The sequence below is a fragment of the Chrysemys picta genome, chromosome 20 (assembly GCF_011386835.1).
Source record: "Chrysemys picta bellii isolate R12L10 chromosome 20, ASM1138683v2, whole genome shotgun sequence".
Taxonomy (NCBI): Eukaryota; Metazoa; Chordata; order Testudines; family Emydidae; genus Chrysemys; species Chrysemys picta.
The window spans coordinates 23,237,608-23,251,887 of record NC_088810.1 but is presented as its reverse complement, the minus strand read 5'-3'; the positions used below and the strand labels follow the sequence as shown (position 1 = coordinate 23,251,887).

The 14,280-nt window shown below is 41.7% G+C and overlaps 2 protein-coding genes across 2 annotated transcripts; both read left to right on the top strand.

The window, feature by feature from the left end:
- The first annotated feature begins 215 nt into the window (after positions 1 to 215).
- LOC135976828 (claw keratin-like) lies at positions 216 to 1,753 on the top strand. The gene is made up of 2 exons (XM_065574464.1): positions 216 to 275; positions 918 to 1,753. Exon 2 carries the CDS (start codon positions 939 to 941, stop codon positions 1,479 to 1,481), a length of 543 nt encoding a protein of 180 aa, XP_065430536.1. The 5' UTR covers positions 216 to 275; positions 918 to 938; the 3' UTR covers positions 1,482 to 1,753.
- Positions 1,754 to 8,228: 6,475 nt separating this feature from the next.
- Positions 8,229 to 10,418, top strand: LOC135976743 (claw keratin-like). Its single transcript, XM_065574037.1, has 3 exons — positions 8,229 to 8,283; positions 9,331 to 9,700; positions 9,920 to 10,418. Exons 2-3 carry the CDS (start codon positions 9,352 to 9,354, stop codon positions 10,144 to 10,146), a joined length of 576 nt encoding a protein of 191 aa, XP_065430109.1. The 5' UTR covers positions 8,229 to 8,283; positions 9,331 to 9,351; the 3' UTR covers positions 10,147 to 10,418.
- The last annotated feature ends 3,862 nt before the right edge of the window (positions 10,419 to 14,280 follow it).

Sequence of the window (14,280 nt, the reverse complement as noted above, 5' to 3'; positions counted from 1 at the left end):
GCTTGTACAATTTTTAGATGAAAGAAAGCTGAAGAATGCAACAATGTCACACCCTTTCAGGCTGAGATTAGCCCAACAATCCCAAACCCTGAGGAAAACAGCTCCATCCAAAGGAGGATTTAGCAAGGTAGTCAAGTTTGTTTGGTAACTAATTGGGACCTCCTCCATAAAAGGCATCTCAGATCCTTCAGGCAGTCCTACAAACTGTATAAAAGTGCTCACATCTCAGGACTCTTCTAAACACTTCTCTGCACTTCATCTCTTCGGTGAACACGGTAAGTCCATTTCGACTCCATCTCTTTCTTACCATAGAGATATCCTAGTAGCTTCCATTTCCTTTCAAGATTGAATCTTGCACATACTCTCAGTAACTTTTATCAGGGATGAGGGTGTTATTCTATAATTACATTGTGCACTTATTCAGTTGCAAGGGCTGGTGGATTCACGATACTAAGCTAACGGGGGGATTGTAGAAGCAACATATGAAACTGGGAAATATATTTTCTATTAATTGGAAGTTGAATTAGGGTATTTAAATCTTTTAAGTGACCTTATAAAATCCTTTAGTCATTTCTCTTTTCGGTAGATTAGGAAGAAACGTTCCCACTTCACTCCATAACAGGGCAATACATTGGTCTTCTACTTTATTCTGAAGAAGCTATTATTCATCACTGTTGCAGACATGGAGAGGACTTCAAAGGGGCCAGTTGGGAGGGAAGTTTAGTTGGAGAGGAGAAGAGGCGAAGAAAGCGGAAATAGGAACAAATAATAACCATGAACATAGGGACTGCGTCTACTCCTCCTCCTCTCTCTCGGGGCCCTTGTAGACCTCACCATAATAGTAACTGACCTTTGAAGTCTTTCTTCCACTGACACTTGTAACTTCTCTTGAATCTGTTCCCTGTTGTGTGTTTCAGGTTTATCTCCATCACAGAAAGATGTCTTGCTCCAGCCTGTCCTATCCAGAATGCGGGGTGGCCCGTCCCAGTCCAGTTTCGGGCAGCTGCAATGAGCCGTGCGTCAGGCAGTGCCCTGACTCTGAAGTGGTCATCAGACCATCACCGGTTGTCGTGACCCTCCCAGGACCAATTCTCAGCACTTTCCCGCAGCAGAGTGAAGTGGCAGCCGTAGGAGCACCTGTGGTCGGAGCTGGCTACGGGGGCTCATTTGGTTTGGGGGGACTGTATGGTTCTGGAGGCCATTATGGAGGATTGTATGGTTTAGGGGGATTTGGTGGTTATGGGGGCCTTTACGGTTATGGGGGATTGGGTGGTTACGGGGGAGGTTACGGTTATGGGGGATTAGGTGGTTATGGGGGATTGGGTAGATATGGGGGATTGTGTGGTTACAGGGGAGGTTATGGGGGACTGTGTGGTTACGGGGGAGGTTACGGTTATGGGGGATTAGGTGGTTATGGGGGATTATGCGGTTACGGGGGATATGGCCGTAGGTATCGCGGTGGATACTGTGGGCCATGTTAATCCCAACAGGAATATCCATGAAATAAAGTAGAATAGGCCCTACATGTTCTATCCTTTCCACCGATATGAATCGTAAGCATCTCACTTTGAATTATGCTACGGCAGATATGTAATGGAGAACCTGCCTAGTCCTCTGCCTCTATTATGCTGTATTTTATTTCCTACCAACTGGTGTAAAACAAGGAACTTAAAAAGGTTCTGCTCTGTATTGTTTCTTCCTGTAACTTTGTACTGCAAATTTCATTCACATTAAAAACTATGTTGCATCATCATATCAGTCTTATGGTTCTCCTTGTTTCTCCCTACTTGGTTAAAAATTCATCTCTGTGGAGCAGGCAGCACCGGGCACATCTCAAGTTGCAACTTTGAAAGCCATGGAGTGAATCCGTCCCTTGAAGAGGTCCATAGGATTATACAATCCCTCTGCAAAGAGTTCCTCCTTTCCTTACCTGGTTGAGCAAAGTGTCTTTTCCTGAAATGATTTATCCATATTGTCACTTAAAGAATGTACATTTTTCCTTTGGTTTCATGGTAAGCATCGGTGTGACTGTTTGCAGGAGAAGGGACCAGGTTTTCAGAAGGAAAAGAAAATTGGCCAGCAAATTGCTCGGTTAATGCATGGTTAAGTCTAGCCCCAATCCATTGAATGGCGTATCTTTGGAGACAGGCAGCCTTTGCTTCTAGAGAGCTTTGAAGGTTTGGCTGTTCACTAGAAAGCTCTTCTCAACTTTAAGTCCACAAGTAATCTCACTTTTCTATAGAGCTTTCTTTCCCCAGGATTTGGGTTTTTATGCAGAGATTATGGATAAAGACAGAGACTGGGAAAACTTTATTGACATGGCCATTTGATATGGGTGCTTTATCTGGAGGCATTTGGCCAAACCAATCCCCGTATCCATCCCTAGCACTACTCTATAGGCTAAGGATGAATCCCTCCCCTTTGAGATACTCGAGGATGATAGCAATTTAAAGCTGCAGCATTGAAGTCTTGAACGGCTGAGGAAGAAACCTTTACTATGAGCAGTTAGCCTTTCACTGGCAATTCATAATCTTCATTGAGAACAAATGCCCTAATATTGCCAGTCTTCCTCTTTGGTCAAATGATATGGAAGCCTTTCATGATATGAAAACATAACGAATTGAGGAGAAATTAAAACCAGAAGACCAATAGTATAATCTATTATATATTTGAATTTGAAATAAAGGGGAGTAGAAATTTTCAAAAGAAAAGAAAAGAAAAGAAAAGAAAAGGCTATATATCCATGGTTTCACGAAGGCCATATCCTATCACCAGCTCCAAAGTAATGTATTTCTCAAATTGTCTTCTTTATTGCAGCTGTAGAGTTTGACAAACAAGTCCGGTGTGCCACCATTTTAAATTACTTGTTTCCCCTTGGTCAGTCTCAACTAAGTCAAAACACAATTGAGGTCATGTAGAGACCTAAAGAGAGAGCGAGAGAGAGAAAGGGAGTAACAAAGACAGACCTAGCCCCTCTCTTCGTGTCTCCAACTCTGGTCCCGTATTCTGCTTTTAGTCTTCTTGCTCTACTTATCCTTAGTCACCACCCTAACCAGCTCTATTGAATCCTTGTTACTGTCTTTGTCTGAAAAAATCCTGTGTACACTTTTCCTTTGGTTTCAAGAAGACCAATCACATGGTTCAGGGTAAGCATCGGTGTGACTGTTTGCAGGAGAAGGACACAGGTTTTCAGAAGGAAAAGAAAATTGGCCAGCAAATTGCTCAGTTAATGCATGGTTAAGTCTAGCCCCGACCCCTTGAATGGCAGAGTATCTTTGGAGACAGGCAGCCTTTGCTTCTAGAGCACTTTGAAGGTTTGGCTGTTCACTAGAAAGCTCTTCTCAACTTTAACTCCACAACTTAATGTAGTACAAGAGTCTAATGGGTTTTGAGGTTGCTGTTGCTCACTGTACTCCATATATATAATATCCCCAGGGTCTATCATGGCATGATATTGCAGGAACTGCAAATTAAAAACTACATTTTCATCTACACATGTCGTCAACATTTTTGTGCCCTTCAGCTCCCAGAAGATGAATATTTTCCAATAATCAAATTTTTGATTGGATAACACAAAAGGCACAGCAAGGTCTCGCATGTCCCTCCCTACTCAGGCCATAATATACAGCCTCATAATTTGGGTATTAAAATTTCATCAGTGATAGCTTTACACTAATAATCACAAACAATGAGGAAAACATTTACATCCATTGAAGTTGTTATGAATGCAACAAGATTGGTTTCGTAGCTAATAAGGTCCTCATCAGAAGAAAAGGGCATTTCACATCCTTTCTAAATCATATGAAAGCACCTGCAACTTAGAACTTACCAGATCAATTATGTAACGTTATTCATCTTGGCCACTATGGACGTAGAAGCCCTCTACACCTATATTCCACACAAAGATGGACTACAAGCTATCAGGAACAGTATCCCTGATAATGTCACAGCTAATCTGGTGGCTGAACTTTGTGATTTTGTCCTCACCCACAACTATTTCACATTTGGGGACAATATATACCTTCAAGTCAGCGGCACTGCTATGGGTACCCGCATGGCCCCACAATATGCAACATTTTTATGGCTGACTTAGAACAACGCTTCCTTAGCTCTCGTCCCCTAACGCCCCTACTCTACTTGCGCTACATTGATGACATCTTCATCATCTGGACCCATGGAAAAGAAGCCCTTGAGGAATTTCACCATGATTTCAATAATTTCCATCCCACCATCAACCTCAGCCTAGATCAATCCACACAAGCGGTCCATTTCCTGGACACTACTGTGCTAATAAGCGATGGGCACATAAATACCACCCTATACCGGAAACCTAGTACCGCTACACTTACCTACATGCCTCCAGCTTCCATCTAGGACACACCACACGATCCATTGTCTACAGCCAAGCTCTAAGATATAACCGCATTTGCTCCAATCCCTCGGATAGAGACAAGCACTTACAAGATCTCTATCAAGCATTCTTAAAACTACAATACCCACCTGCTGAAGTGAAAAAACAGATTGACAGAGCCAGACGAGTACCCAGAAGTCACCTCCTACAAGACAGGCCCAACAAAGAAAATAACAGAACACCACTAGCTGTCACCTTCAGCCCCCAACTAAAACCTCTCCAGCGCATCATCAGAGATCTACAACCTATCCTGAAAGATGATCCTTTACTCTTACAGATCTTGGGAGACAGACCTGTCCTCGCTTACAGACAACCCCCCAACCTAAAGCAAATACTCACCAGCAACCACACATCACTGAACAAAACCACTAACCCAGGAACCTATCCTTGTAACAAACCCCGATGCCAACTCTGTCCACATATCTATTCAAGTGACATCATCATAGGACCTAATCACATCAGCCATACCATCAGGGGCTCATTCACCTGCACATCTACCAATGTGATATATGCCATCATGTGCCAGCAATGCCCCTCTGCCATGTACATTGGCCAAACCGGACAGTCTCTACGCAAAAGAATTAATGGACACAAATCTGACATCAGGAATCAAAATACTCAAAAACCAGTGGGAGAACACTTTAACCTGTCTGGTCATTCAGTGACAGACCTGCGGGTGGCTATATTACAACAGAAAAACTTCAAAAACAGACTCCAAAGAGAGACTGGTGAGCTAGAATTGATATGCAAACTAGACACAATCAACTCCGGTTTGAATAAGGACTGGGAATGGCTGAGCCATTACAAACATTGACTCTATCTCCCCTTGTAAGTACTCTCACACTTATTATCAAACTGTCTGTACTCGGCTAGCTTGATTATCACTTCAAAAGTTTTTTTTCTCTTAATTAATTGGCCTCTCAGAGTTGGTAAGACAACTCCCACCTGTTTATGCTCTCTGTATGTGTGTATATATATCTCCTCAATATATGTTCCATTCTATATGCATCCGAAGAAGTGGGCTGTAGTCCACGAAAGCTTATGCTCTAATAAATTTGTTAGTCTCTAAGGTGCCACAAGTACTCCTGTTCTTCTTTTTGTTTAAAATTGGTGCCACAAGTGAAGGTCCAATTTTAGATCAATTTTGAATCCCTGTAAGGAGAAATTCTCCCCTGGGCAGAGGACCATCACAAAGGCCCATGCTGCACTACAGTCCTTGCTGAGTCCTAGTTTGAACATTTCAAGTTGGACTCAAAATGTCCACAGGCATCTTACTATCCCCCTGCCAAAGGGGGTATTTCAGATATAAGGTCGTGAAAGCAATAGAATGATTCCCATTGATTACAAAGGGGACTGGATCTGACCCAGTGCACAAAAATACCTCCCTCCTTTGTACTGGGTAGAAAATGCACTGCCCTATGCCCCAACCATGACCAGCATAAATTGAAAGGCCTAAACTGGATTCCTTCTTCAGATTCCCATGATATACAGCCTCATAATTTTCATATTAAATTTTCATTAATTGTAGCTTTACACTAATAATCAGAAACAATGAGGAAAGTATTTACATCCATTGAAGTTGTTATGCATTCAACAAGATTGGTTTTGCAGCGAAAAATGTCTTCGCCTGAAGTAAAGTGCATCTCACATCCTTTCTAAATCATATGAAAGCACCTGCAACTTAGAACTTTTCAGATCACTTATCTAGCGTTATTCGTCTTGGTGAACTTGGTAAGTCTGATTTCACTCACACAGTTGGGGGTGGAGGTGCAGTGTATGCACAGAAAGATACACTCCACACAAGGTTTTCTCTAACCTAGGTTGGGTAAAGTGCCTTCCTTCAAACAAGAGAAAACAAAGCTACATTCAAAAAAATCAAAGATCCTTCCTTTGAGGGGGAGGGAGCTCAGAATGGCAAACGGAGTACTGGAATGACATCTGAGACCTTAACATACATTTTTAAAATGAATATTGGACCATCTAATTGCAGTAAAAAAGTTATTACTACTATAATAATACAGTACGTCTCTTTGGCCGTATAAAATATTTGTGAAGTGCTTTCAAATTATAATTATACCTGTTTTACACAGAGGTGAATGGAGGTATGTTAAGGTCAAGGTCAAACAGGGCATGATTGACAAAATCAGAAAAAGCCCCCAATAGTTGGGACTACTCATGCCTAACACTAACCTCAATCTCTTGAACCCTACTGGACACTTACCAATCATGGCTTCCAAATCTGACACTAACCCTGAAAGAAACTCTTAGAGAGGCTCATTCTATATTTTTTTTGTGTAGTGTATATTTAGTGTAGCTTTACACTATTAATCACAAACAATGAGGAAAGCATTTACATCCATTGAAGTTGTTATGCATGCAACAAGATTGGTTTTGTAGCGAATAATGTCCCCACCAGAAGTAACAGTATCTCACGTACTTTCTAAATCATATGAAAGCACCTTCAACTTAGACCTTTTCAGATCATTTATCTAGCATTATTCGTCTTGGTGAACTTGGTAAGTCTCATTTGACTTACACAGTTGGCGGTGGAGGTACACAGTATACACAGCAAGATACACCCCACACAAGGTTTTCTCTACCCTGGGCTGGGTAAAGTGCCTTCCTTCACATTGAAGTTGAAGGAGTTGTGCTGGTCAACACTAGCTCACATTCAGGCCCTTTAACTTTAAAATATATCTAAAAGGGGTAAAATGCTACATTCAAAAAAACTCAAAGAGCCTCCATTTTAGCGGGAGGGAGCTCAGAATCATGAACTGAGTACTGGAATGTCATCTATGACCTTGACATGCATTTCTAAAGTGAATATTGGAACGTCTAATTGCAATAAATATTATTACTACTATAATAATACTGTACGTAACTTTGGCTGTATAAATTGTTTGTGAAGAGCTTTCCAATTATAATTATACCTGTTTTACTCAGAGGTGAACGGAGACATGTTAAGTTCAAGGTCAGACAGGGAGAGATTGGCAGAGTCAGAAATATCCCCCAATAATCAGGACTACTCATGCCAAATACTAACCTCAATCTCTTGAACCCTACTGGACACTTACCAATCATGGCTTCCAAATCTGTCACTAACCCTGAAAGTAACTCCTAAAGAGGCTCATTCTATTTTTTTTTAATCTTCTTTTGATAATTGTTTACAATTGGTGCCAAAAGTGGAGGTTCAATTTTAGGTTAATTTTGAATCCCTGTAAGGAGAAATTCTCCCCTTGGCAGAGGGCCATCACAAAGGCCCATGCTCCACTACAGTCCCTGCTGAGTCCTAGTTTGAACGTTTCAAGTTGGACTCAAAGTGGCCATAGGCATCGTGCTATCCCCCTGCCAAAGGGGGAATTTCAGATATAAGGTCCTGGATCTGACCCAAAGTACAAAAATGCCTCCCTCCTTCCTACCGAGTACAAAATGCACTGCCCAATGCCCCTAACCATGACCAGCATAAATGGAAAGGACCAAACCAGATTCCTGTTCATGACAGACAGTTGTACTACTGACACAGTTCTGAATCACCTTGACATGCATTCTCATAACAGCACCAGGTCAGTCAGTGGAACGATACAAGGATTGCAGTTGGCTTGTACAATTTTTAGATGAAAGAAAGCTGAAGAATGCAACAATGTCACACCCTTTCAGGCTGAGATTAGCCCAACAATCCCAAACCCTGAGGAAAACAGCTCCATCCAAAGGAGGATTTAGCAAGGCAGTCAAGTTTGTTTGGTAACTAATTGGGACCTCCTCCATAAAAGGCATCTCAGATCCTTCAGGCAGTCCTACAAACTGTATAAAAGTGCTCACATCTCAGGACTCTTCTAAACACTTCTCTGCACTTCATCTCTTCGGTGAACACGGTAAGTCCATTTCGACTCCATCTCTTTCTTACCATAGAGATATCCCAGTAGCTTCCATTTCCATTTAAGATTGAATCTTGCACTTACTCTCAGTGACTTATATCAGGGATGAGCTTGTTATTCCATAATTACATTGTGCACTTATTCAGATACAAGGGCTGATGGATTCACGATGCTAAGCTAACGGGGGGAATTTAGAAGCAACATATGAAACTGGGAAATATATTTTCTATTAATTGGAAATTGAATTAGGGCATTTAAATCTTTTAAGTAACCTTACAAAATCCTTTAGTCATTTCTCTTTTCGGTAGATTAGGAAGAAACGTTCCCAGTTTACTCCATAACGGGGCAATACATTGGTCTTCTACTTTATTCTGAAGAAGCTATCATTCATCACTGTTTCAGATAGAAGAATGGATTAAAAGCTGACAACTGGTGTAATCCAGTGTAGCAATTCCTACATTCTTATGAGCAGAAATAACCATTGAAGATTCTTCTCCTTAGATGATTAAATTTAGTGTTACTCGATGGTAGTCAATGGACCTGAGCCAATGTACCTCAGCCACGGATCTTGCCTTTAGTGATTTGTTTGGAGAAAAGAAATGTTTCTGTTCATTTCTCAGCAAGTATTGGTGATTTACAAGGTTTGGAAAACCAAAGAGCCACAGCCAATATCCAAAAGGAGAAGAATTCGATTACCATTATCCGAGTCATGTTCTCATTGAGAAATGTCTAAAATGGAACACAAAATCCCAGCTGTCCATAATAGACATAATTACACTGATTCCAGTTGGTGCTTTTCAGACACAATCATGGAGAGGACTTCAAAGGGGCTGGCTGGGAGGGAAGTTTAGTGGGAGAGGAGAAGAGGCGTAGAAAGCGGAAATAGGAACAAATAATAACCACGAGGATAGGGACTAAGTCCACTCCTCCTCCTCTCTCTCGGGGCCCTTGTAGATCTCACCACAATAGTAACTGAGCTTTGAAGCCTTTCTTCCATTGACACTTGTACCTTCTCTTGAATCTGTTCCCTGTTGTGTGTTTCAGGTTTATCTCCATCACAGAAAGATGTCTTGCTCCAGCTTGTGCTATCCAGAATGCGGGGTGGCCCGTCCCAGTCCAGTTTCTGGCAGCTGCAACGATCCGTGCGTTAGGCAGTGCCCTGACTCTGAAGTGGTCATCAGACCATCACCGGTTGTCGTGACCCTCCCAGGACCAATTCTCAGCACTTTCCCGCAGCAGAGTGAAGTGGCAGCCGTAGGAGCACCTGTGGTCGGAGCTGGCTACGGGGGCTCATTCGGTTTGGGGGGACTGTATGGCTCTGGAGGCTATTATGGAGGATTGCATGGTTTAGGGGGATTCGGTGGTTATGGGAGCCATTATGGTTATGGGGGATTGGGTGGTTATGGGGGATTGGGTGGTTACGGGGGAGGTTATGGGGGACTGTGTGGTTACGGGGGAGGTTACGGTTATGGGGGATTAGGTGGTTATGGGAGATTGGGTAGATATGGGGGATTGTGTGGTTACGGGGGAGGTTATGGGGGACTGTGTGGTTACGGGGGAGGTTACGGTTATGGGGGATTAGGTGGTTATGGGGGATTGGGTAGATATGGGGGATTGTGTGGTTATGGGGGAGGTTATGGGGGACTGTGTGGTTACGGGGGAGGTTACGGTTATGGTGGATTAGGTGGTTATGGGGGATTGGGTAGATATGGGGGATTGTGTGGTTACGGGGGAGGTTATGGGGGACTGTGTGGTTACGGGGGAGGTTACGGTTATGGGGGATTAGGTGGTTATGGGGGATTATGCGGTTACGGGGGATATGGCCGTAGGTATCGCGGTGGATACTGTGGGCCATGTTAATCCCAACAGGAATATTCATGAAATAAAGTAGAATAGGCCCTACATGTTCTATCCTTTCCACCGATATGTATTGTAAGCATCTCACTTTGAATTATTCTACGGCAGATATGTAATGGAGAACCTGCCTAGTCCTCTGCCTCTATTATGCTGTGTTTTATTTCCTACCAACTGGGGTAAAACAAGGACCTTAAAAAGGTTCTGCTCTGTATTATTTCTTCCTGTAACTTTGTACTGCAAATTTCATTCGCATTAAAAACTATGCTGCATCATCATATCAGTCTTATGGTTCTCCTTGTTTCTCCCTACTTGGTTAAAAATTCATCTCTGTGGTACAAATACGTGAAATTATACACTTTCATTGGGCTACTGTGATCAGAAAACACAGAAGTCTTTCTACTTAAAGAAAGGGCTACCCATCTCTGCACATTAATTCTGACAGGTGCTTAACTGTGACTACACCAAAATGACTTGTGCATGGAACAGTTCCAGAGTCTGGATTGCTGGAAGAGACAGACAAATATCAACACTCAGATTAATTTACACTTGAGCAACCACATGGGTCTTGTAATGAAGTTTGGATACTTGAATTTTATATGGAGATTTACAGTCCTACACCACGCCTGAACAAGCATGACATTTACATATTTGTGATTCTTTTGGAGAATTATTATCCTTACGTAGGCAAAATCACATGCATCCAAAAAGGCAAAGTTAGATCAGACCTCAATATTATCTAGGTGGTCATTGTTTACACTTAGATCAGAATGTGATTCATCCAGAATCTCACTATAGCAAAACCAAAGAAAAATAAACTGAAATTAAAAAAGGGAATTAGCAATTACTCTCATGTAAGTGACATATTTGGAAGCCAAGAATGGTAAATGTTATTTAACAAGATAAGTTATTAATGCTGTCTTGTGTAACACTGTCTAATAGGGCTCAGGACTAGTGGTTAGTATGTGGCACCAGAGGTTAAGACAATTATATTTTATTTCTGCCTTTGATACGGAGTAGTGGCATTCATCTCAATGTGCCTCTGTAAATCTGCAAGGAGGAAGAGAATAGCAATTTCACTGGATGTTCTGAGATTTCCCCAGCACTAAGGACTTTCGCACATTTCAGTTCCAATAGTTGGACTAGGATAGGTGAAGAGACAAGGAGGCCTTGGGCAACCATCCAAGGAAAACATTTGCAAACATAGCATGTCAGCCGCCAGCCCACTACCCTGTGAACTGGCACAGCAGAACTGGGTAAGATTTTTTGGCTGAAACTTTTGGGCAAAAAATGCATATTGTGCAACACAAAACATTTCATGAATTTATGTCCATGTTGCCCATTCTTCATTCACAAAAATAAACTCCAAAAATACTGAAACACAGATTTTTGTTTGAAACAACTTTTCATTTAGAAGTCCTTTGATTTCATTAGAAAATTTTCAACAAAACATTTAGAAATTGTCTAAATCAAAAGAAACATTTCTATTTTTTCAAGGCAAAACATTTAGTAGAACCTAAGACAATTTTTTTGACTTTTCAATTTGTTGAGAATTTTTTTTTAAAAGTGTTTTGAGTCTGACCCATATTGATTTTTCTTCATCTTTTCCAAATTGCCAATGAACTTAAAAAAAAAATCCACTCATTGACCAGCTCTACTAAGGGCAGTGTGTGTGTGTGTGTGTGTGTGTGTGTGCTGGGGGGAGGGGTGTGGGGGGGCGGGGTGGAGGGCAGCAGAGCTGAATGTTATATATAAGGAGGCTGAAATAGGTTATTCAGGGTCCCCAATATCATTCTCTATTACTTTGGAACATCTTGATCTAGACAGATTAAAACCTTGGCCTTACCCTACATCTGGTACAAGAAACAAGTCAGGATTCTGCTCTCATTTACTCATCTAGAACTCCAGGGGAGCTATTTAACTTCTCTAAAATTACTCCAGATTTATACTAGTATTCAACTGAGATCAGAGTTTAGTCCAAGTTGTCCCTCATTACCCTGAGGGGAAGCACTATTTATGAAATAAAAGCCTTAAAGACATTGGCAGATAGCTGAAGGTCAAGGGAGCACCAACAGAAGCAGACATTTTCTCACTAAATTTTCCTTCCACGTCCCTTTTCTACAAGGTTACATTGTACAGTGCTGTAATTTGAAAACTGATGGCCCCACAGGACAACTGCCACAGTCTGTCATCTCCCCACCAAAGGCCTCCGGATCCACATGCTCAGATAACACTGTCAAATGAAAAAAACAGCCTTATTCTAGACTACTTTGAAATCTGTGTTCCTGTTTACACCAGTGCATCTGGTGCAAGTGCAACATGGTGAGAGATATTCAGCATGGCAAATGTCACGGTTCCTGCTGTGTTGAGTCCTGATACCCCGAGGCCATTTTATAGAACATTGGCTAGCTGCAGTGCTGTGTAACCCACCTACCTTAAAAATGATTACATTCCATTACTGAATTTGTTCCTAACAGTTCAACTATTTATAGGGGAGCATGGATCAGCATTCACGTCACACTCCCCATCAGTACCCAGCTGAAGCCAATCAGCGGACCAAATTTGTGATGAATCCTGGTCACATGCCACCTGAGGCACGTTGTGCATAAACTAAGAAGAACTATTTATAAACACACAGGAGATTCCTGACCCTGCAGAGGTGTTTGTTGTATGTGGGGAAAATGGATATATGCAGGTATTTGCAATGTTCTTAATGACTTGACTGTCTATCACTATATTTGTCCAGAGCTTGAAAGACTGGAAATTGTTGCAACCCAGTTTCTGAACACATTACACACTACTGGATTAGTTTGAGTTTTCCAGTGAACTGAAACCCAAATTCACTACATGAAAATAAAATATCTGGGTCAGATTCACCAACACCAGAGCTAAATGAAGGTGGAGCATCTGATTTGGTAGAACTTTGCACATACTTAAAATTGACACAAATAACTACTCTCCCCACCCACCAGTTACATTCACGTCTGTGTGGCGGTACACAGCACAGAAGCAGAAGGAAGAATGTACAGTGGTGTGAAATGGACAAATAGTGTGGAAGAGTGGTAGTGAGTCTATAGTTAGAAGACAAGCAGAGATTTCTGATTAAGAGACAATTAGTCAAAATGCTCTAACATTCACCTGTCCAGACTGCATTGACATAGTTATGTTTCATCAGGGCCTGGAACAGGGATAGCTGTGGAAACTTGGCTTGATGACAGCACCCCAGAGTGTAAAAACACCACAAACACCGGGTCAGTAAAATTTTCCCAGCATTAATTTATATTAATCATCTCTGCTGAGGCACATGAAAACTCCCTGGGGAGCTTAGGGAGGAGTGTATACTACAGGATGATCAGAGCTTTCTGTTTAAGAACCAATTATTGAAAATGCTCGGATACCAAAAGCATCCTCAGATTGTCTTGAAAAAAAGACAGTACAGAGGGATTGGGGTAGATTGTACCCTGCATTAACGAAGCATTTTTGGTGAATTATTTTATTTGTGAAAAACTGGTTCACTGTCCTGTGAAGACTTACACGGGTGCTTCACATGAATTATGTGACCAGCCTTATTAAATTCAAAGACAGCTCATATGATTAAAGTCAAGTATGTGCATAAGTGTTAAGAGGGGCAGGGTCTTTACTGAAACATCTCTGACCCTAAGAAAAATTGACCGACATGCAGAAGGCCCACCCAATTAGGGTGACCAGATGTCCTGGTTTTATAGGGACAGTCCCGATTTTTGGGTCTTTTTCTTATATAGGCTCCTATTATCCCCCACCCCCGTCCCAATTTTTCACATTTGCTGTCTGGTCACCCTACAGCCAATGCTTTTCACCACAAAAGGGGCCTGGTTTTCCATTCAGTTCAGGGCTGAAGTAGTATTTAAGAAGTGCATAGGCCTGGCTTTGGTTCTCTGTACAGGATGAATTTCACCCAGATTGGTTTGTTCATAAGGAATGGATGAGAAAGAAAAACTGGAAGGCTGGTATTATGATGCAGCAAAATTTTAATGAGACTAAGAAGTAGGGTATACAGTGGTAGAAAGAAACAGTACACAGAACTTTTTCCAGAGGCTCAAGAAGGGCTCCAAACCCATCACTCACTCCAATGTGATGACTTTCTTTCTTGCAGCGTTAGAT